Raw genomic sequence first — 23,073 nt, forward strand, 5'->3', positions numbered from 1 at the left:
GAGAATGAGCCAATAGCTTTAAAGCTTTCATATTGATTTTGGCTTTGGACCGAATTTTAAAAAGGCTCTGAAAGCTTTTAATGATTGTCAGTGTGACCTCTCAGTGTGATTTATGAATCTCAGTTCACAATAGTAATGGGTGGTGGTGTAGCCCAGTGGTTAAAGCATTGGCTTGACACAGTGAAGTCACATATGGATCCAATGTGTAGAGCATGTTTCTGGTGTCCACTGTAGTGATATTGCTGGAATATTCCTTAAATCTGTGTTGAAATAATCTTGCTAAATTCACAAAAACATTTGCTCATCACGATGAAGAACTGAGTGTTTGATTCCCCACATGGGTCCTGTGTGAAGCCCATGTCTGGTGTCATCCACTGTGATGTAGCAGGAATATCGCTAAAAGCAGCGTAAACCTCACTCACTCACTCACTCACTCACCCACCCACCATTATCCTTAAGACAACAGTATCATGGCAATCACCACTAGGGGATGATGACTCAGCCATGTTCACCCTATGACAGTAGGGCCAAAATAACTGTATCTGGACCAGATTATCCAGTGACAGATGTTGTGAGCACTGACAAGCGCATTCAGAATTCAATGCATACAATGAACCTAGCCATCCAGACAAACTTGCGTGACCTACTCTACTTCAGATTCATCTACCTGGCCAACATGACAACAGTACTTTATTGTTGAGTTTAGTTTTATGCTGCTTTTAGCAATACTTCAGCATGGCATGGGGATTATGATGATGATGATGATGATGATGATGATGATGATGATGATGATGATGATGATGATGAAGTAGAAGATCAGGATGATGATGGTGGTGGTAAATGTCTGGTGGTGATAGTTTTGATAAAGCACAATGCTGCTGTTGCTGCTGTTGCTGCTGCTGCTGTTGCTGTTGCTGTTGCTGTTGCTGCTGCTGCTGTTGCTGCTGCTGCTGATGATGATGATCTAAATATTGTTCATATTATGAATGGGTTTTGATGAAGTCCGTTTTCATGCTGCTGAATACACTCCAAATTAAAGATATCATAATGTAAATTATGTGCTGACTTTGAAATTAAGAAAAAGCGACTGCTATGTGAGGTACTGATTTGTTTACTGACTCTCACGACTAGTTTACCAGGAGATGAGAAATCAGAGAGGACAACCCAGGTAGTTGTGGTATAATAACATTGACTCTTGTGTCAATAATTAAGTTTTGTAGAAATCCAACTTTTGAAAGAAAACTGAAATTTATCAAATTAGGGGATCAAGAGAATTTGAGGTCTGAAAACAGCGAGACAAACTCTTGGAAGAGGCACTACTTATGGGGGCAGTGCATCGTCCAGATTGTAGTTAACACAGTTAAGAATGCGTATTACGTGTCAGTTGTGTCGTTTGATGTCAGTAAAACCCACTACTGCCTCCAGCTGTAGACCAAGTCGTATTGATTCACCATGAGGAAAGGCATTGACTCGGTTTCAGCAGCAGAAGGTATGTGCTTTGTAAGGAAATGGTAGGGTTTTATCTACAGTAATTTTGACTTACGTGAGCAGAGTTGTTATCCGTTGACAGGCAGCTATTGATCAGCTGATTATGTGAACGTGTTATGGACATCCGTGCAAAAGTAATGTGTCATTTGTGATATTGACGAGAACCCAGAGGGTCTGAACCGGAACCAGCGGAATGCTTCAATGTCTATGCTATGTGTCACTGTTAAAGGTAACAATCTGCAAAACCTTTGAAGGGGAGTAACTTCGATTTGGTTGAAGTGTGTTGAGGCTGATGTAACGATTTTACATCCCCTGCAGATTTGGGGGATATTTTGCTGGTTTTAGGCTGAAGGAGTAAAGTTTGGAAGTGGACTGAAGACGTACTTTTAACTATGTGCTGTCTTGGTGATTGGTCAAGTGAATGGTCTAGGGAGAGAGTCCTGGTTTATTGAAGGCCGGTCCTAAGCAACCTTGACTCATGCATGTCAGAGGAGGCTATTTATATGAGTCATATCGTCTAAAGCTTAGTGACTTGTTCGATGGCATGATACACAATCAGATTAACAACCTTCAGCTGTTTCATACTTTTCTGAAGAGGATGAGATAACAGCTTCTTGAAGTTTGCTTCTGTAGATTTTAGATAATACTTATATTATTAACATTTAACTTCAAAGTTCACAAAAAAGGCTGAAATTTGAAGATTTTACCTGAAAATATCACTGAATGTGTTTATCCTTGAAAATGTCCTGCTTGCCCGTGATTTGCCCCCAGAAGGACCGATATTTCGCAAAACTTGTCACATTATAAAGTGAGCGGAGGGGAGTGGTGGAGCACAATGTTGTAGTGGTTAGCATGCTGTCCTCTTACGCCAAAGGTCCGGGTTCGAATCCCAGTGGAAATTTGTGACCTGGTCTCATACTGTGTTGTGTCACTGGTCAAGGCACTTCCTCCACATTGCACTCAGTCCACCCAGCTGTTTAGAATGGGTACCTGAGAAGTGGATGTATGGACGTCTACGGTCACACTTAAGCACTTAGTAGCAGCTTTGAAAATACAGTTCTGTCAGGGTTAAAATGCATCGCCAGAGAGCAACATCACATTGAATTCTAGGCGCAAAAATTAGAATTAATTCAAATCAAGAAATAATTTTTAAGATTATTATTAGTTTGATTTTACAGGAAATTAATGTGATGAAAATACTTTGCAATGAGAGTGGATGCTAATTGATCTTATTCATGAAGCAAACTTTCCCATTGCAGAGATGCAGCTTAGAATTTTCCCTAGTTATTTCCCCAAACTAATTTTGTGCGGGTCAATTCAGCTGATTCAGTCGGAATGGTTGCTTGTTAGTCATGATTGACCATACTGCCTCAGTTACTTTTCAAAATCAGGCTTTTCATTTTTATGCTGTTTTGTTTAATTCAGTGTATTATATGTCCTGTGTTTTGATAAGAGGTAGCTCACATTTAAAACAGATAAGGACAAACTTCATGGATGAACAACTTCTTTAATCAGATGATTTGTTTTGATGCAGATTCTTCACACCTGCTTTACAACAACGATACACGAATCTTTTTCAAAACATCAGCACTATACTCTTATATTCTTCTGAACTTCTAAAAATGCAACTCCAGGTAAACCATTCAAAGATGGATTTCACAAGAGGTAACAATAATGTAATTAATGCTCTTGTTCTCTGTTACAGGTCATCCCGAGGTGCCTGATGGTGCCGAACTACCAGCACCGTCATCCGCCACCTCCACACCATCACACCCATCGCCAAGGGTGCGGGCTAGTGTGAGTTTTTTTTAATAATTTTACCATTTATTCATTATCTCACTCAAAGAAACTGAAAATCTGTCTGAGTGGGTGAGTGAATTTAGTTTCACGTCACTTTCAGCAATATTCCAGCAATATCATGGTGGGGGACACCAGAATATGGACTTCACTCACTCACTCACTCACTCAAATAGCTGAGATTGGTGTTAAACAACATTAGGTGTATATTTACTTCTTGCTAAAAATTTTGACTTACTATGCAACATGTATATGACATCATCAAAATTATGAGAAAAATTACGAAATATGAAATATCTGTATGGATTCTGAAATTAGTTGGAACTCAGAGGTATAAATCATGCATGAAAGAGATCAGTTTTGGGAGTCTCTCCAAAAGTAGACAATCTATTCGAAATAACTATCACTTCCATTTTTTTCCGAAATTAGACTGACAATCTAAATGGGTTCACTTCAGCTATATGAAATCTGCATATCCAAAACAAAAAATATTCACATAATTTTTTAATGCTTTAAAAAACAATTTATGTTGTGTATAATTCTTAAAAACAAATAAAAATTCTACGGAAACACAAATTTAAACATCCAAGGCAATTTTTTGTGTTTTGTTGAACAGTGTAAGGTTTCCATTCCACTCATTAGCTCATTATTTTAGTGCATCTGTCTGTGACAAAAGGTTTTCAGTGCGATAACTTTCACATGCTTCATTATAGGCACCATTAACTCCATATTATGATGTCCTTGCTCACTTGATGATATGGGGCAGGGTTAATACATTGTAAACTTGTACAATCACTTCACAATAGAAAACTAATTATGAGAGATAATGAACCTTTACCCGAGGTTGTGGACTTTTCTGTCAGATTTGTCTGGATGTTCTATCGTATTGACCTACTTGTTGTGCATATGGTCCTGTAATGTGGCCGTTATCAGTTAATTATAACTTCTTGTCAGCTTTGTTCCTGGCATGAGAATATGGTTTAGCATATGGTTAACAGGTTAACAATCAGTCTTTATAATACTTCTCAGATACTGCTTAACTGAATGGAAAAATGTTTTACTTGATGTAAAAGTGCTTCACTAAGTGTTAAAGGTTCTCCAGTAAATCTACAGTGTACTTTGCTTGATATCGGTAGTGTTTTACACTAGTGCAACCTTTTCCTATAATTTATATTGATATCAGGTGTAACAACTCACTCACTCACTCACTCTCTCACTTAAGGAAATATTGGTGTATGCTTTCTTTTACTCATTCCAAACTGTTGATGCTGCATAGCTTACTCTCACTCGCAGTTGGAAATGCTATATGTCATCCCAGTTGCATAGACCGATGCTCATGCTGTTGATCATTGGATTGTTTGGTCCAGACTCGATTATTTACAGTCGCCATATTGCTTGAATTTCACTAAAACCTCAACTCACTCACACCCTTTTCCACCAAACTGGCTATTCCACATAGTTACACTCATTTACAGCAAGAAAAACTGTATGACATACATACACATTCCATGCTACATAACCTACACCCTTGCTTAGTTTATGCTGTTCACATACTCAACCTCCAGTTGTTGGTCATACAACTGACTCAACACTCATCAGTAAATGTCTGTTGTTCTGTGCAACGTCGGACAATGAATATGATATCATCTGAGGAGTTAGTGAGTGACGTTATTTTTATGCCGCATTCGGCAATATTCCAGCTATATGGCGGCATTCTGTAAACAATTTAGTTAGGACCAGACAATCCAGTGATCAACAGTATGATCATCGATATGCCAGTCTAAGTAAACTTAGCCTCAGTACTTTTCAGTACTCCACTACTGAGTCTAACAAAACCTTATGGGTAACCTTAGAGATTGACCAATCAGAACACAGCTTACCAAATCACAAAAGTGGACATTCGCACATACCTTTTGAACTTTTTATCTCAAAAAGGTTTGTACCTGAACAATTCCGAATGCTGTTTAGGGTATGATCGCTTCTGGGTGATGCACGTGGCACATGTTACAACCATGGCAACGGTGGGTAAACAGTCACTGAAAATAGTGTTTTTGGCAATATTCAAGGATGTCCACTTGCGGAAATATTAGCTAATGGTAACCATGTCAACAGAAACCCCAAAGCGTATATAATACAGGTAAAGTAACCGTGTTTTATGCAGATTTTTGTGTGTGGAGAGATCTCTGTCAGTGACCTGAATCTTTTGTAAGTCCCTCCGATCCCTAAGTAGTAGCTGTTGTCTGATTGGTTAAATCTATTTAACAGTCTCGGGCTTGATTGGACGGTCATAGGTCGCTCAAAGGTTACCCGACGTGACCTTCTTATAGGGTTTGTTAGACTCGGTGGTAGAGTGTAACGAATAACACCGAGACTAAGTTTACTTAGACTGATCGATATGCGCAATTGTGAACCGATGACACGTGTCAACCAAGTCAGCGAACATGACCACCCAATCCCTTTAGTCACCTGTTGTGACAAGCATAGTCATTTTTTATGGTAAGCATGGGTTGCTGAAGGCCTATTCTACCCTGGACCTTCACAGGTTTCATTTTGACTTCATTGATGATGCAATATCATTTGAAAATTCAAAGTGCAGTAAGTATAACAACACAGTGAGTGAATAAGTGAGGACGTTTTTTTTAATATCCCTGCATAATCTCAGGAAGGGACACCAGAGATGTGCTTCATATATTGTACCATGTGGGTATTAAACCTGGACCTTTGGGGTGATGAGCAAACACTTTAACCACTAGGCTACCATACCACCCATGACACAGAATAACATTCTTCAGCATGTTTCGTATGAATCAGGTGGAAGTATGTATTTCCCAGCTACTGATTTCCTCATAAGTAACAGATTATGTCATTACACAAATGTAGTCACAAAATCAGCCCACATGTGCTTTGTATCATGGGGTATTGTATTTCCATGGTTGTTGTGAAGACTGCATTGTTTTTGTTTTTCACAAAATTATGGTACTGTATCCTCTTTGATTCTACTTCATCCATCTTGACGCTATTTCATATTTCCTTGTCAGGAATATTCATACATTGATGCATCAAATCAGCTCTAAAAATAAATATCTGAATTTTTTAAAATGTTAATCATATTGAGAATGTGTGTAAGAGCTGAAGGGATTCTAAACCACCACCGACCCGTGAGGATGCAGGTTAGAACTGACTTTCAGCAGTCCATGCTTGTTGAGTTGACTAACGAAATGACTAGGTTGGCACATGTTGTAGTATCCGATTTCATTGAACGATGCTGATGTTGTTAATCACTGGATTTTCTTGTTTAAATCTGTTATTTACAGACCACTGCCATATAACTGGAATATTACTGAATACGGCATTCAGCGAAAAAATCACACAACCACACAGATTGACCTCTGGGTATAAAATAAGTAACAGTGTGATGTCCAGCTATTAACTGATTCATGAATTATTCACTTTTAACAGAAAAGAGTTCAGTTGTTGTTGTCGATGTTATTGTAATTGGTATAATTGGGCTGGTTTTTTAACCTGTTTATTATTTATTATTATTATTAACCTTATTTATTGACCTGTTTATTAAAGTGTTCACTCGTCATGTGAGTGACCTGGGTTTGAATCATCACATAGAGACAATGTTTGAAACCCATATCTGGTGTCCTCTGTTGTGATATTGCTGGAATCTTGCTGACAGCAGAATAAAGCTACACTTGCTTACTGACTATTAGTATGATTCAGAACAAGTTGTTTATGAAATGTTAGCATTGTCATTATGTTGCTTATAGTAATAATCCTCTGACCACCTAGCTACCCAACACTGTCCTTGACAGAAGGGGTGGTGGGGTAGCCTAGTGGTTAAAGCATGCAGTTGTCACACGGAAGCCTCCGGTTCAATTCCCCACATGGGTGCAGTGTGTGAGTCCCATTTCTGGTGTTCCCTAACATGATATTGCTGGAATATTGCTTCAGGCAGCATGAAACAACACTCACTCACTCACATGGGGTGGTGGGGTAGCCTATTGGTTATAGCTGCTCTTTATCATGCCAAAAAAACCAGGTTTGATTACCCTCATGTGTACAGAGTGTGACGCTCATTCCTGCTACTCATTGTGTTTTTGCTAGAATATTTCTAAAAGTGGCTTAAAATTAAACACTCTCTCTCTCTCTAGGGGCATGGTGGGTTACCTGGTTAAAGCGCCAGGCTAGTGATCCAGAGAGGTTGAGGTTTCGGGATCGAGCCCACCTGTGTCTCGAAAAACCTTGGAATCAACTTTGTGTGCAGACTCTTTAAGTGTTGTCACAACCCCTAGTGTACAGTACACAACCCTGTGCACTTAAAAGAACCCACAAATCCGTTGGTATATGACCAGATGGTGGCCACACGAACACGTGCATACACCTAGTTGCGGGTGCAGCAAACGTGCAGTAAACTTGGACAAAGTGCTGTGACTATGTGTCCCAGTCCACCCAGCTGTCAATTGGGTACCTCGTTAGGATGAGAGAGCCACAATAAACTTGGTGCGCCTAGTGGCAGCAAGAGTTGTATACTCCCCAGGGAGTTGAGATTGAAATATGATTGACATCCAGTGATCGGGGGAAAAATACCAGGGTCTTGAGCATGCACTAGTGCATGGATATATGCGCTATATAAATATCCTATATCTATCTATCTCTCCCTTTCTCTCCTTTATTTTTTTCCAGGTGTCTGTGTGATACAAAGTTTGTGAAGAAACCTTGAAAAAATTAAAAGAAGACTTGTGCTTTAATGTGATGTCTTATTTTTCTCCCTCAGTATACAGTTAACTTATTTAAGCATACATTACACAGATTGTGTAAAACTCATGAAGGTAGTTCCGGGACAGAGACCACATTTGCATGTTTATTGAGTCGTAATATCAAGTTATCAAACTGATGTTTATTGCTTTGATAATAGAATCCATTATCAGATACAGTGTCTTTTCTGGATATGGTATCAGTAGCCAAAAGGAAACGATCTCAACATATGTGATTTGCATTCTTTGTAAATAACAAACTCCATTATGTAATACGATGTCTCTCCTGAAGCATCAATAACCAAAGTGAATCTATCTCCACAAATATGGTTTGTAGTCTTTTTGTAAATATTATCTAATTGTTAAGCCAGCTTTCATATGAATAGCTATAATTGTTCTTCGTAGATAGTCTGTTACAACAGTATGACTGAAGTATGTGCTTAACAAATTACAGTGCCGGGACTCCTTGTGGGCTCAATAACAAGTTTCATTATTGAAATGTTGGAAACTATTGGTGGCCCATAATTTAATTTTTCATGCATTTTTGATGTATTGCAAAAGTTACGTCCAGATCCACTTCAAAGTCAGAGAAATATATGAGCATTTTGCATGACACTATTGGCTTTTTGGATAGGGTATTCTTTTGTCATTCTTTTGAGGTGTTTCTAATAGGTTGCTTTTACGGACAGGGCACAGTTTCTGCATGGTGCTGTCTCACATGCTCTTAAATGAGAGCAAACACTACAGTCATTTTTCCATTTAAGGAAACCAGATTATTGCTTCCCTTGGCTCTACCAGGATGTGCTGATTGTAGCAAATCTGACATTTCAAGCTTCTTTTAATTTTTATCAGTTCATGTTCATATATTTTGTGTCAGAAGACACTTAAGTATTAACCCAGGTTGAGTGAGATTTTGAATGTACCATCTTATGTTGCAGTCTGAGAGTCGGCTGTTCACCCCCATCACGGATAAGACAGCACCAACGACGTCTACACCTTCGTCTACTACCACCAAGATGTCAAAGAGAGAATCGCTCAAGGTCAGTTATAAATTACACACTGACATCATGTTCTGGCAAAAATGAAAAAGGAACTGTTTCCATGGCAACTGTCTAAGACAGGTCGCTGCCTTATGATCATGATCGTGTTCTGTTTGTTCATGTATTTTGTTTTGAAGGAGGGAAAGTTAAATTTACAATAAAACAGTGTTCAGCCATTCCAGAATCAGCTGGTCAGTTGTTTGAGGTTTCTTCAGATAATCAACCTTGCTCTATCAATGTTCAGAATCGCAGTGTAGGCTCTCTGTAATGTTCTCCTTTTACTACGCCAAACCCAAACTGACATGTACATTATATTGTTGGATTTTGTGTTGTAAGGCACCATACGTTCTCAAAGGGCCTAATAGTTAAAGCATTCGCTCACCACGCCAAAGACCCAGGTTCGATTACCCACATGGGTAGAATGTGTTAAGCTCATTTCTGGTGTCCCCTGCTGTGATGTTGCTGGACTATTGCTAAAAGTGGTGTAAAACCATACTCACTTACTTACTCAGGTGGAAGAATATTGTATAATGCCCACAACGTTTGTCTTGCAGGTACAAAAGAAAAATTATCGGAGCCAGAAAAAAGCAGCGGCTAAGGAGTTGCTGAGCACGCTCAAAGACCGTTCTGTGATAGTCCTTGCTGATTGGCTGAAGGTTCGGGGGACATTGAAAAGCTGGACGAAATTGTGGTGTGTCCTCAAACCAGGATACCTAGTGTTATACAAGAGTGAGAAACAAAAGGTAGGGAAATCTAATGTAATGGGAGTAGTATAATAGTGTTCATGCTGTTGATCACTGGATTGTCTGGTCCACAGACTGCCACCATATTGCTGTAATATTGCTGTGTGGCATTTTTCATCCATCCATCCATCCATCCATGTAACATTCCGAAATGAATGTTGTGTCTCATCGGAGACATCAACTGGAATTGGTAAATCAGGCTCTGTGACTTGTTCTTGTATGGACATCACTGGATTATCTGATCAAGACGTTATCAGTTATAAACCACTCCAATATAGCTGAAATACCATTGAGCACAGTGTTGAACAAAAAATTAAACAAGCTATTCCTGAAAGTCTTGCAGTCTGCGTTCAACTAGATACTTCTAATAATATTGTCTCAGAACTCAAGTAGGGTAACACCTAATGTCTATTTTGTTGTAGTTGTTGTAGTAGTAGTAGTAGTAGTAGTAGTAGTAGTAGTAGTAGTAGTAGTAGTAGTAGTAGTAGTAGTAGTAGTAGTAGTAGTAGTAGTAGTAGTAGTAGTAGTAGTAGTAGTAGTAGTAGTAGTAGCAGCAGCAGCAGCACTGACATCTTCGTTCTCCCTCACAGAGCAGTCACTGGGTCGGTACAGTCCTTCTGAACACCTGTCGACACATCGAGCGACCATCAAAGAAAGATGGTTTTTGTTTCAAACTGTTCCACCCCCTTGACCAGTCTATATGGGCCACAAAGGTATGTTCCAGTCCATTGGGCTACAGTGATGTGTTCCACTTTTGCATAGTGCATTTAGGCAACAACTGGTATGACGTTTTAGTGTAGATATAGATTTGAGAACCAAAGCAAGCAGTCATTAGGAGGAGGTCTGCTTATCTACATGCTTTACTTTCGTCAAACATATTTTCAAGGGGTAAGAAAACAACATCATATAGCTGTTTGTCACATATACACACTTCTTTTGTTAGTCCACATTGCACCTTGTTTCTTATGTTAAAAAATTAAAGAATTTATTCTTTTACTGCTGGTGTAAATGTCATGTCTCATTTTTTGGTTGTCATGGTTTATGGACCTGGTACTCTTAAAATCTAAAGGTCAAAAGATGTAAAGTCAGAATGAGATTAGTTTACAATAGACAAGAAAATGAAAGCTTGTTTTCAGATTTTGATGTACAGTATTTAAAAAGGCCCAAAGAAATCTATGATTCTTTACAAAAGGTTCATCTTTTGGCACAAATTTGAAAAGTCTTCAATGCAAGATATTTCTTTTTCTACCAATCAAATTTTCTATCAGGAATAGCCCTTTGAAAGACTTACCATTGGTGCCAGTGACTAGTCATCATATCTGCTGTGAAATTACTTGTGATAAGTTGTTACACATCAAAAAACTGTCTAATAGCATAATCTGGGCTTGAGTTTGTCTTAAAGAGCAGATATTGTGTTTGAGCATACTCTGTCTCTATTTTTCTTTTACATATATCATTTCATTCTTTACTGTCACCTATGGCATCTCTCCAAGCTGGGATAATGTAAAGTATTGGGTTTATACGTGGGTGTTTAAGTGATGTACAGAGGAAGAAAGCTTGTCCCATTATGATAATGGTTCATTCGTGATTGTTTTTCAAAACTGACATTTATTTAAGGCATAAATCAAATATGAAACTCTTAATATATGTTGTGTTGTAGTTCACAATAGCTTTTATATGTTGGTAACTACAAGAATATGAAACTCATTGCATTGATCAATGACTGAATAATACAGCGTACTTTGTACTCAAGTACAAACAATAGGATGAATGCTTATAGAAAAAAATGGAACACCTGAGGCAAGTCTAGATGAGTGACTGAGTTTAGTTTTATGCCGCACTCAGCAATATTCCAGCTATATGGCGGCAGTCTGTAAATAATCGAGTCTGGACCAGACAGTCCAGTGACCAACAACATGAGCATTGATCTGTGCAGTTGGGAACCGATGACATGTGTCAACCAAGTCAGCAAGCCTGATCCCGTTAGTTGCCCCTTACGACAAGCATAGTCGCCTTTTATGGCAAGTATGGATTGCTGAAGGCCTATTCTACCCTGGGACCTTCACGGATCAGTTTAGATAACAATAGCACTGATGCTAAAGGCAGACAGACAACGTCATTGATGCTTTCAGTACATGTAAAACAGAAACGTATATACTATGTCTAGCTGACCACCTGTCAGCCTCTGTTCATCATGGCGTCAAAATGTCAGTTTTACCATAGGCAGAGAAGCCGGGGGCATTGTTTATGCTGATGCAGATTCCATTGTAGCTGCCTGTAGAGACTGTCAGACTGAGCTTGGTGTGACTATACTGCTCAACAGAAGTTAAGGATGACCACCTATCATATTGCTTTAGCTAATCTGTCAGGTGGGCTTTAAGTTCTGTTGAGTAGTATCCTAAGTTAGTGATAACATTGGGTGGTTAGGTATCCCAGTGGATAAAGCATATCGTCAGACTGAAGACTTGGGTTTGATTCCCAATGTGTAAAGTCTGTTTTTGGTATCCTCTGACTTGATATTACAGGAATATTGCTAAAAGCAGCACAATACCATACTCATTCATGATCAATGATATTGACGGTGATATTGATCCAACCAGTGATTTGGAACCTGGTATTAAGATTAATGTAGCATTATAAAAATAAACTGAGATTAAATGTAATCAATGAGAGATTAGCATTAGTCAATAAAAAATTGATGCCTTTTGAGTAGTTTACATTGGAATTTTGCCAACAAAAAATCAGTTCGTATTTCTTAACTTCTTTTGGATTATCTATATCAGACTAGGCTTCATTGAATAGCAAACCACGCAAATCTAGGAACCTTACACTGCAACTTAGCTAGACTTCTTAGAAGTTCTTTGATCTGAAATCTTGGTGTTTAATTGATCAAAGTTTCATGAATGATGGTATTACTGTCCAGCACGTGTGTGTGAGAGTTGGCGGTAGACTTGTTAAACAATGTATTATTGATCCAGCTGGAAGGAGCTTTATGTAGATACAGGGGTTTATCTGACACAGGATGGTGTTTGCATTCCACATGGTCATGTGACAGGGTTAGTTTCATGTAAGCCAGAGGGGAATCTGAGGAAGAATATTGGTCCCAATCAACATCACTTAGTTGAAAGAGACGGGTGAATTGATCGGGATGTTGGGCTCAGTGGCTGGTTGATTTGGTTTGATGGTGTACGAATAGACAGGATCAATGCTTATGATGTTAGTCACTGGATTGTCTGGTCTGGATGATTATCTCAGACAGCAACCACATTGTTGGAAAGTTGCTGAGTTGGCAAATGAAAAAGAAATTTAAACAAGAAAATTAGGTTAGGCCATTCAAAGTGTTTAACAGTTTCTGTGCTTCTGTGAAGGAGGTGCAACCCCTTGGTGTTTTCCTCTTATATATTTCAGTTTGTACCTCATGATTTCATATGCAGAGGAGTTAATTACACCACAATTAAGTTTTAGAATCTCATTTCTGTATGCATTACTAATCGACTGATGTATGTTTTGATGCCCCCAAGTATCTATAGACAAACAATCTCACCATATTCTCTTCTTATTTGTGTGATAAACTTGGACAAATTGTTGTTCCAGACATCCATGCTGAATGTTGCAACCGTTATCTTGATAGTTGTTGTTGTTGATTCTGAGCCAGGAATTCACTCGCTGAACTTGAATTATAGCAATTGAAACTGACAGAGGAGATATTGACATGGAAGAGATCCAGAAGACTGTGTTTTGAAGTTTTTAGGTCTACAAGTTGCCAAGATAATTTGTTGACTGCAGATAATTTACATAATTTCATTATGATTTTGTATAATGACCTGTGGTTGCTTAAGCTTTTTTGATAAAATGCATGTAGATAATGGCTTTTAGGGAATGCCTGGCTGAGAATCAGTTGCAAGAACAATGCCCTGGTACCGATGTAATGGGTAAATCTCAATGAGACGCAGCTTTACTGTCTATTGTTTCAGGGTCCAAAAGGGGAGACAATCGGTGCCTTTGTACAACCTCTTCCCTATTCCTATCTGATATTCCGAGCGCCATCTGAGGCCGCAGGTACATATGTTGGGTTTTTAGCAGAACACGCAGTACTGAGGTGGCTGTAGTCTCACAGCTGTTAGAGGCGTTGGTGTAACCTAGTTGCTAAAGCATTTGCTTATCACGCTGAAGACCCAATTCTGTTCCCCAAATGGGTACATAGCAAGAAGCCCATTTCTTGTGTCTTCCTCTGTTATATTGCTGGAATATTGCTAAAAGCAATGTAAAATTAAATTCACTCACTCTCACAGCAATTTAATATGTGTCCTGATACATCGGGATCTTGACACAGTTATAAATGCTTAAATCCATAAAAAATCTTGAGGAATTAAACAATATACCATCTGCTGAATTAAAACTATTGTCATTGCAATGTCATGAACATACATACCTTATCTTCTCTAGGCAAGTGTTGGATGGATGCGCTGGAGCTTGCACTCCGATGCACGAACCTGCTGATGCGTTCCATGACAAAGGACCGGGATCTGCAGGCAGCAGATGCAGACGTAGATGCAGATCATGACACCATGATGGCAACTTTTGAGAATGAGACTGATAACCTCAACGAGAGCGACTGTGAAAAACACTTTGAAGGGCAAGGTCAGTGACATATTTAGGGGTAAAACAGGGATTGACTTCCTCCAGACACTTTGAAGGTCAAGGTTGGTGACATGTTCTGGCATCATTTAGAGACTGACTACCTAAAACACTTTGAAGGTCAAGATCAGTGAAATATTTATGGGTCATTTCGGGACTGACTACTTAAAACACTGTGAGGGTCAAGGTCAGTGATACGTTCAGGAGTCGTTTAGGGACTGTCTTTTCAGTTTGAGTACAGGTTTTCATTTTACCATCCAAGTGTCTTAGCAATGTTGTTGGTCGATGTTAAAATATGAAACTTAGGACAGAATTAGGATCGTAATAAAGAACCATTGCTGGATTTTATAAAATGTGACTCAAGTGTTGACGTGTGAGCAAAGTACCTATAGTGTAGAACACTTAGGTTTTACAAAATTGCAATTTATTGTGTTTAGCTGTGCCAGGGCCATTTCTACTGTGGAATTGTTTTCTCAAATTACTAATTTCTGATTCAGGTCTCGATGAAGACAGTAAGACCGATCGTGACGAGGCTAACTGCGATTCGGAGTCCAGCCAATCAGATTACGAGAACGACAAGACATTCGATGAAAGTATTCGCCCACTTGAGAGTCAATATGTGGAAAACATTTCAGAGGAACTTGGACTGGTATGGAACATTCTGTAAATAACTCATCACTTATTGAAGTAGCAAAACAAACCTGTCAAGTGATGATTTACAATGAGAAATTAAGGCATCAATCTTAGAAACATTAAGATGCAAATGATGTGGTAAGACGACATTCAACAAGTTTGAAGATAGCTGAACAGTATTTTGTCTGTTCACAAAATGTTGTAACATCACTGCAAGTATAGTATTGCAAAATGATATGTGAAATAATGGCCGCAGCAAATACATGAATTGTGATTTCAGCAAGGAGACACGTGCCAAACTGAAGAAGTGAATGACGAGAATAAAAGTCTTATCTGGACACTAGTCAAACAGGTAACTAGTTGTAGTCAAACAGGTAATACCTGTATATTTAGTCAAAGGGGATGCCAGTGGTGAGTCCAGTGGTTTCAGGTTATGCAAGTGGTGAGTCCAGGGGATGAGTCCATGGGATGCAAGTGGTGAGTCAGAGGGATGCAAATGGTGAGTCCAGGGGATGAGTCTGTGGGATGCAGGTGGTGAGTCCATGGGATGCAAATGGTGAGTCCAGGGGATGAGTCATGGGATGCAAGTGGTGAGTGCAGGGAATGCACATGGTGAGTCCAGTGGGTTCAAGGGATGCAAGTGGTGAGTCCAGTTGTCTCAGAGAATCTTACTGGTGAAGCCTGTGATCTAAGAGGATCTAAATGGTGAGTGTAGTGGTGTCAAGGGATCTCGGTGCTGACACAGGGATTCAGGGGTCTCAAGGTATCTAAAATGCAAAGTCAGTGGTCTAAGAAGAAGAAAGTGATGAGCAAGAAGATCTTATGTATTGATAGCGTTTCATGACATCAAGATTCATCTGTAGTATCAGGAATCTGAATCTCGCCCCTATTGTTGCAGGTTCGTCCTGGTATGGACTTGTCAAAGGTTGTGCTGCCGACATTTATCCTTGAGCCGAGATCATTCCTGGATAAACTTTCCGACTACTATTACCATGCTGACCTCCTCTCAGAGTGAGTTGCATATATACACCATACATACTTTGTATATACACCATATATACACCATCATACATTGTATATACACCATATATACACCATCATACATTGTATATACACCATATATGCACCATCATACATTGTATATACACCATATATACACCATCTTTGCATTGTATATACACCATATATACACCATCATACATTGTATATACACCATATATACACCATCATACATTGTATATACACCATATATACACCATCTTTGCATTGTATATACACCATATATACACCATCATACATTGTATATACACCATATATACACCATATATACACCATCATACATTGTATATACACCATATATACACCATACATACTTTGTATATACACCATATATACACCATCTTTGCATTGTATATACACCATATATACACCATCATACATTGTATATACACCATATATACACCATCATACATTGTATATACACCATATATGCACCATCATACTTTGTATATACACCATATATACACCATCTTTGCATTGTATATACACCATATATACACCATCATACATTGTATATACACCATATATACACCATCTTTGCATTGTATATACACCATATATACACCATCTTTGCATTGTATATACACCATATATACACCATCATACATTGTATATACACCATATATGCACCATCATACATTGTATATACACCATATATACACCATACATACATTGTATATACACCATATATGCACCATACATACATTGTATATACACCATATATACACCATATATACACCATCATACTTTGTATATACACCATATATACACCATCTTTGCATTGTATATACACCATATATACACCATCATACATTGTATATACACCATATATACACCATCATACATTGTATATACACCATATATACACCATCATACATTGTATATACACCATATATACACCATCTTTGCATTGTATATACACCATATATACACCATACATACATTGTATATACACCATACATACATTGTATATACACCATATATACACCATCATACATTGTATATACACCATATATGCACCATACATACATTGTATATACACCATATATGCACCATACATACTTTGTATATACACCATATATACACCATCCTTACATTGTATATACACCGTATATACACCATCCTTACATTGTATACACACCATATATACACCATACATGCATAGTATATACACCATGTATACACCATACATGCATTGTATATATACACCATATATACACCATACATACATTGTATATATACCATAGCTACAATATATATATGTAGTATATATACACCATAGATACACTATACACACTATATACACCAGATCTATATACACCACATATACACCAGAGATAAACACACTGGTGTGACAAATATTTCATAATCTGATTCATCAGCTGACATCATGTAAAAACCACCACAAATAGGCTGGCAGAAGGGATGGATATCATTGTATATCATGAGGCAGAAAATTTGATCAAGAATTTGTTTAATAAATATTCCCAGTTCATATAATTTAGATTTTTTAATTACATATCTTCATGTCAGTATTTATTTTCTACACATAAGCAGAATATTATGTTATTATTTATCAACATATCACTAGATGTCAGAGACATACCAAGCTTTCAAACCATTACATGTACCCATACCTTACATTCACACCACAGTGAGTATATACCAATAGTGGGTCACAGAGGAGATAAATTATCATGAAAAAACATTGCTCCTTAAATAAATCATTGGAGCATAACTAACCATTGACTTGATAAAGCATTCATAATAATGATATATGGGTGACCTGTTTGTGAAACTGTAATAACTGAGACCGGTCTTTCACAGTAACAAAACACTATAAAGAAGATGTCTTCAACCCATTGCAGTATTTTCCTATTGTATATACACCATATATACATTGCATATACACCATATACATGTTGCCATATCTTCAACTCATTGCAGTATTATTCTATTAAGGACGCAAACTGATTCTGATACAGTCAGCTCTTTTGTGATGGAGAAAAAACTGGGATATTCCTAATAACATTGTCTTGTATTCATGAAATTTCCTAAGCTACAATTCATCCATGCAGTGATGTTGCACACTGTTACATGTGTTGAAGAGAAACAAGGCCTGAAATATATGGGAAAATATGTTGTGTTTAGTTGCTTGTAACATTAGTTGTCCTTTAAGTAAAACATTTATATTTGTTGTTTTTCTTTTGGTTAAGGGGTGATGGAGTAGCAAAACAGTGAAAACCTCCACTTGTTTTGCTCCTGTCCTGGGTTCAATTCCCTAAATGGGTACAATGTGTGAAGCCCATTTCTGGTATCCTCCGCTGTGATATTGATGGAATATTGCTAAAAGCAGGGAGAAGCTACACTTACTCACCCACTCGCTGTTTTATTTACAATCCGAACATACCATGATTCCAAACTCAAACAGCAACTTGTGCTATTCTTTCACAGCGACATTTCTCTGCTGATATTATTTTAGGTACTGTTTTGGACAGCAATGTCATAACTATTCTCTCCCAGTGGCAAGGGACAAAGCCTTTGGACTTTATGCCATTTGATTGAAAATTCACAGTGATAATGATTGTGTTATATATGTTATTTGTGCATGTATTTTTTGTATTTGAGAAATAGAATAGTTGAAGGACATTGTAAAGCTGCTGCCAGAATATATGTTACAAAATCTCATGTCAAACAATAGAAACAGACAATCATTAATATCCTGCCTGTATGTTTTTTTTCTTAAATGATCAGGACTCCTTGCTACATATGTTTGGCTATCTCATGTGAACTTTCCACATTGTTGGATCTCACACCCAACAAGGAAACATGTCTACCAGAACAACAAATGTACATGAAATCTGTATGGCTACATTTGGAAAGAGATATATTGCTTCCACCTTTTAACCAACATCCTGATTTCAAGCAGGTCTTTTACAATGCCTCTCTGTGTCAAAAGGATTTTAGGAGGAACTGAGCAGATGAATGTTTAGATCTGTCCTCAGAAATAATAAAACAGAATAATACTGTCATATTTTACATCACTATGCCATCAGCAGTTTTGGGTTTAAATGACAATAGGTTCATTAAGAAGATTTATTTTTATAGAGGTTTATAAATAAGAACTTCATAGAGTGTATATTTAATTAACACAAAAATACATATTGAGAGCGTAAAGTGAAATGATATGCCAGTTGTATTGTTAGTTTCTGCGGTGATATGCAACATGACATAGGGATTTTTTATATATACAAAACAATACAATTGCTAGATTGCTTGTGACTCATTTAGTAACACCACGTAACCAGCATTTTACAAGTAAAATGCCGCAAAATGAATTGTAAGTTTCAGGTTTTCTTCTAAAATAGCCACTACATGGTTCTCCAGCTGGCTTTCCTTTGGAACCTGCTCTGAAATATTTATATAGTGGAAGCTGTCATAACCGGCCTCTGTCCAATGCGGCAAGTTGTCAACACTGGTATAAAATCTCATCCGTGACTTGCACATTCATCATCAGCTCTACAATCCGGCAGGTTGTCTAAACTGGATTATTCACTTAGTCCCAATGAGTGCCGGTTTAGACAGATTCCACTGTAGTCAAGAAGTTTCCACCAGCTTTGATATGAATATGTGTATAGCAGTATCTAACTAATGTGACCTATCGGGCGGATACAGCTTGTTTTAGAAAGGGTGTGTGTGCACACTATTGAGAAAAGGTGGGGAGCACATGTCATATTCACCAGAGTTTGGTCATATAAACAAATTTCAGGACAATAGTGCCTATGCCTATGTACCACGATGCATATTGTATCATGAGGCTGCTGTATTAGTTTACCCTTGTAAGGAATCAGTGCCGTGTAATACAACACAAGCCCCACAAGAAAGTTACTATTATGTTTCTGACTTCCAGAGCTGTGCTGCAAGAAGACCCTCTAACAAGAATGAAGGCTGTTGTCCGATGGTACCTGTCTGGGTTCTACAAGAAACCAAAAGTAAATGAATCTTCAAATCTACACTGTCAAAAGGAATATCCCTTTCTTCAACAAATTCTCCAAGTACAATAATACATGTTTTACTGTATGCTAAATTTGAGAACAGTGGGGTTGCCTTCTCTTTAAGACGTTCAGTTATCCTGCCAAAGGCCTGGGTTCTACATGGCACAATGTGTGGCCCCATGCGATATTGCTGGAATATGGAACAGCATAAAACTGGACTCACTCAATAAATGTGAAAGACAAAAGTGAGTGAGTTAATTTAGTTTTATACTGCACTCAGCAGTATTCCAGCCCTATGGCGGCAGTCTATGAATGCTCGAACCTGGACCAGACAATTCAGTGATCAAAAGCATGAGCATCGATGTCTAAACCGAGGAAGCGAGTCTGACCACCCTATCTCCTAGTTGCTTCTTACGAAAAGCATGGGTTACTGAAGACAAAATCTAACTCAGACCTTTATGGGTCAAAAAAAAGAAAAACTAGTAACCTTTCTAAAACTGTAAATTCACAAAGTGTTTTTTTCTGTTTTAACATACCATCTGTGAAATGATACATTCAAGAATATATTTGAATCTAAGATGGTTGTCTGACATGTGTCTCAATCGTTTTTCATCAGGGATTAAAGAAACCCTACAACCCAATAATTGGAGAAACCTTTCGATGTTACTGGCATCATCCCAAGACAAACAGCCGCACATTCTACGTCGCAGAACAGGTATGTCCAAACACTGCTACAGTATTTAGGTTGGCGATAGGATAGCCTTGTGATTCAAGCCTTCATTTGCTACAGCAGAGTAATTTGATACCCACTGAGGGTACCGTCCCATTTCTGATTAAAACATTTTCATCACTTCTGTATTTTTTGCAGTACTGGTCAGTGGTGCATGAAACCATATTCAGTTTTTCAAGATACTTGTTTTTGTGTAGTGTCATGTGAATGAGACCATAAACAGACCCACAAATGATCTTCATGTTGTTACAGATCTCACACCACCCTCCCGTGTCAGCCTTCTTCATCACAAACAGGAGAGACGGCTTTAACATCAGCGGCAGCATCCTTGCCAAGTCCAAGTTCTATGGTAAGCACTGCATCTCTGCACAATGTGTCTCTTCATTAATCTATGAGAGCAGTCTTTACTTGTGGTATAAAAGGAGCTTGATTCGGTTCTTTGTGTGTGAAATCTTCACTTAAAACCTTGCCATTTTCTAATACTTTTGTTAGTTTCTCAGATTTTTCTTTTGATTTTATAAAGCAGGGATGGCAATTTGCAGATATCCACGGATTTAAATGCAAATCTTGACCAGCCCTGGACTCATCACCTGTGGCCTGCACCTCTCAGTCCCCAGCTGATTTTCAGCTGAAATCCTTTTCACTTCTTTCCATCCCTGAAAAAGGAATGGATTATATTTCGAAAATTGATAAAATTTTAAGTACAACTTTGAAAAACAACTTATTTTCATCGGTACTTGTGGTAATGAAAAAATGTAACCAAGTAATGTTCTGTTGGTTGCACTTTCCTCACTTCCATTATGTTTCTGCAGGCAACTCACTCTCTGCCATGCTGGACGGAACAGCTAAACTGACGTTCCTCAAGCGAGGCGAGGACTACTTCATTACAATGCCATATGCCCATTGTAAAGGTAATCGGATCCTGGTAGAAACGCTTAAACCAAATTTTAGCTCACTCACTTGCAGGACCAGTGAGTAATGAGTCATTTGCAATGCACAGTTTTACTTATACAAAGAAACAAAGCAATACAAACAAAAAATGTGTCTTTGATCCAGTAAGTAACAGACCCTACAATGTAGAGTACTCTCAGATGTTCGGTATCTTTCCACTTTGAAATGTCTGGAACAGGCTTGTCTCTGTCCTTGAATGCAGATTTATGTGGAAGCTGTCTGGTGTCCGGTGTTTTCCTATACGTATCAGATAGGTACATAAATGAAGGGAAATCTGCCTCATGTTTGTATAGATATTAGATTGCTAGAAACTGGTATTCAGAACATTCCCTAATAATCAAGTCTGTTGTGGGTGTTGATGTCTATATGAAGCGATACAATGTCATTTTCTTATCACAAGAATGTGAGTTTGATCAAAGTGTAACCTTTAGCTAAGCTGACCCCTTTCTACAGACAACTTTCTTTCTTTGGTCTTCAAAATTCGGTTTAGGATGTGTTGATATACAGTGTATCTTTTAAACAGATCCTTCTCCATTAGGATCTCTTACTATCGGGAGCAGTTGGGTAGCCTTGTGGTTAAAGCGTTCACTCATACCAATTTCCAGGTTTGATTCCCCACTGGTGAATCGCATTTCTGGTGTTCCCTGCCAGCATAAAACTAAACTCAGTCACTCTGTTTACTTTGGGTTGTGATTTATAGTGTAATCAGAAATGCAGCAGCTGAGTATTGCGTGTTTCAGGTATACTGATCGGCACCCTCACCATGGAGATGGGAGGCAAGGTCACCTTGGACTGTCCCAAGACAGGATACAAATGTGAACTGGAATTCAAACTCAAGGTAGGAATTTCACAAATTAAAATCTCAATGATTCATTGGAGCTTTTATACACTGAATTAAAGAAAACCGAACCGTGAGAAGAGATTCATCTTCCGTGAGTGGATGTACAGTGAAATCAGATCTCCTTAGTCCAGCTTAATGAATGACCTGTTTGGCCTAGTTGATAGAGTGGGGGCCTCGAAAGGTTTGACAATCAACGATTGGTTAAAAAATGAGACTGGTTCTTGTCATACGAAGCATTAATCAAGTGGGCTTAATTTTACGTTGCATGAGAATGGAATGTTTGGCCCCATTTATCCTTGCTTCATCCAGATAAACAAATGTAAACAAACACCAGCTAATTTCCTTTGTAGATTTGTAGGGCAGTGGAGTAGCCTAGTGGTTAAGGTGTTAGTTCA

General features: G+C 38.2%; 1 protein-coding gene across 8 annotated transcripts in view; it reads left to right on the top strand.

The window, feature by feature from the left end:
- Positions 1-23,073, top strand: part of LOC137262300 (oxysterol-binding protein-related protein 8-like) — a 128,053-nt gene that overhangs the window by 97,697 nt on the left and 7,283 nt on the right. For 7 of the 8 annotated variants that reach the window (XM_067800117.1, XM_067800118.1, XM_067800123.1 and 4 more), the window contains 14 exons: positions 3,194-3,285; positions 8,987-9,088; positions 9,643-9,831; positions 10,422-10,544; positions 13,806-13,890; positions 14,278-14,472; positions 14,967-15,118; positions 15,383-15,454; positions 16,001-16,113; positions 20,072-20,153; positions 20,773-20,871; positions 21,139-21,235; positions 21,699-21,797; positions 22,578-22,675. In XM_067800117.1, the coding sequence (XP_067656218.1) occupies positions 3,194-3,285; positions 8,987-9,088; positions 9,643-9,831; positions 10,422-10,544; positions 13,806-13,890; positions 14,278-14,472; positions 14,967-15,118; positions 15,383-15,454; positions 16,001-16,113; positions 20,072-20,153; positions 20,773-20,871; positions 21,139-21,235; positions 21,699-21,797; positions 22,578-22,675 (1,598 nt within the window). Of the gene's footprint in view, positions 1-1,638; positions 1,718-3,193; positions 3,286-8,986; positions 9,089-9,642; positions 9,832-10,421; positions 10,545-13,805; positions 13,891-14,277; positions 14,473-14,966; positions 15,119-15,382; positions 15,455-16,000; positions 16,114-20,071; positions 20,154-20,772; positions 20,872-21,138; positions 21,236-21,698; positions 21,798-22,577; positions 22,676-23,073 lie in introns of those variants that run through there. The other variant, XM_067800120.1, reaches the window with a different exon arrangement.

Source organism: Haliotis asinina, chromosome 14 (assembly GCF_037392515.1).
Source record: "Haliotis asinina isolate JCU_RB_2024 chromosome 14, JCU_Hal_asi_v2, whole genome shotgun sequence".
NCBI lineage: Eukaryota > Metazoa > Mollusca > Gastropoda > Lepetellida > Haliotidae > Haliotis > Haliotis asinina.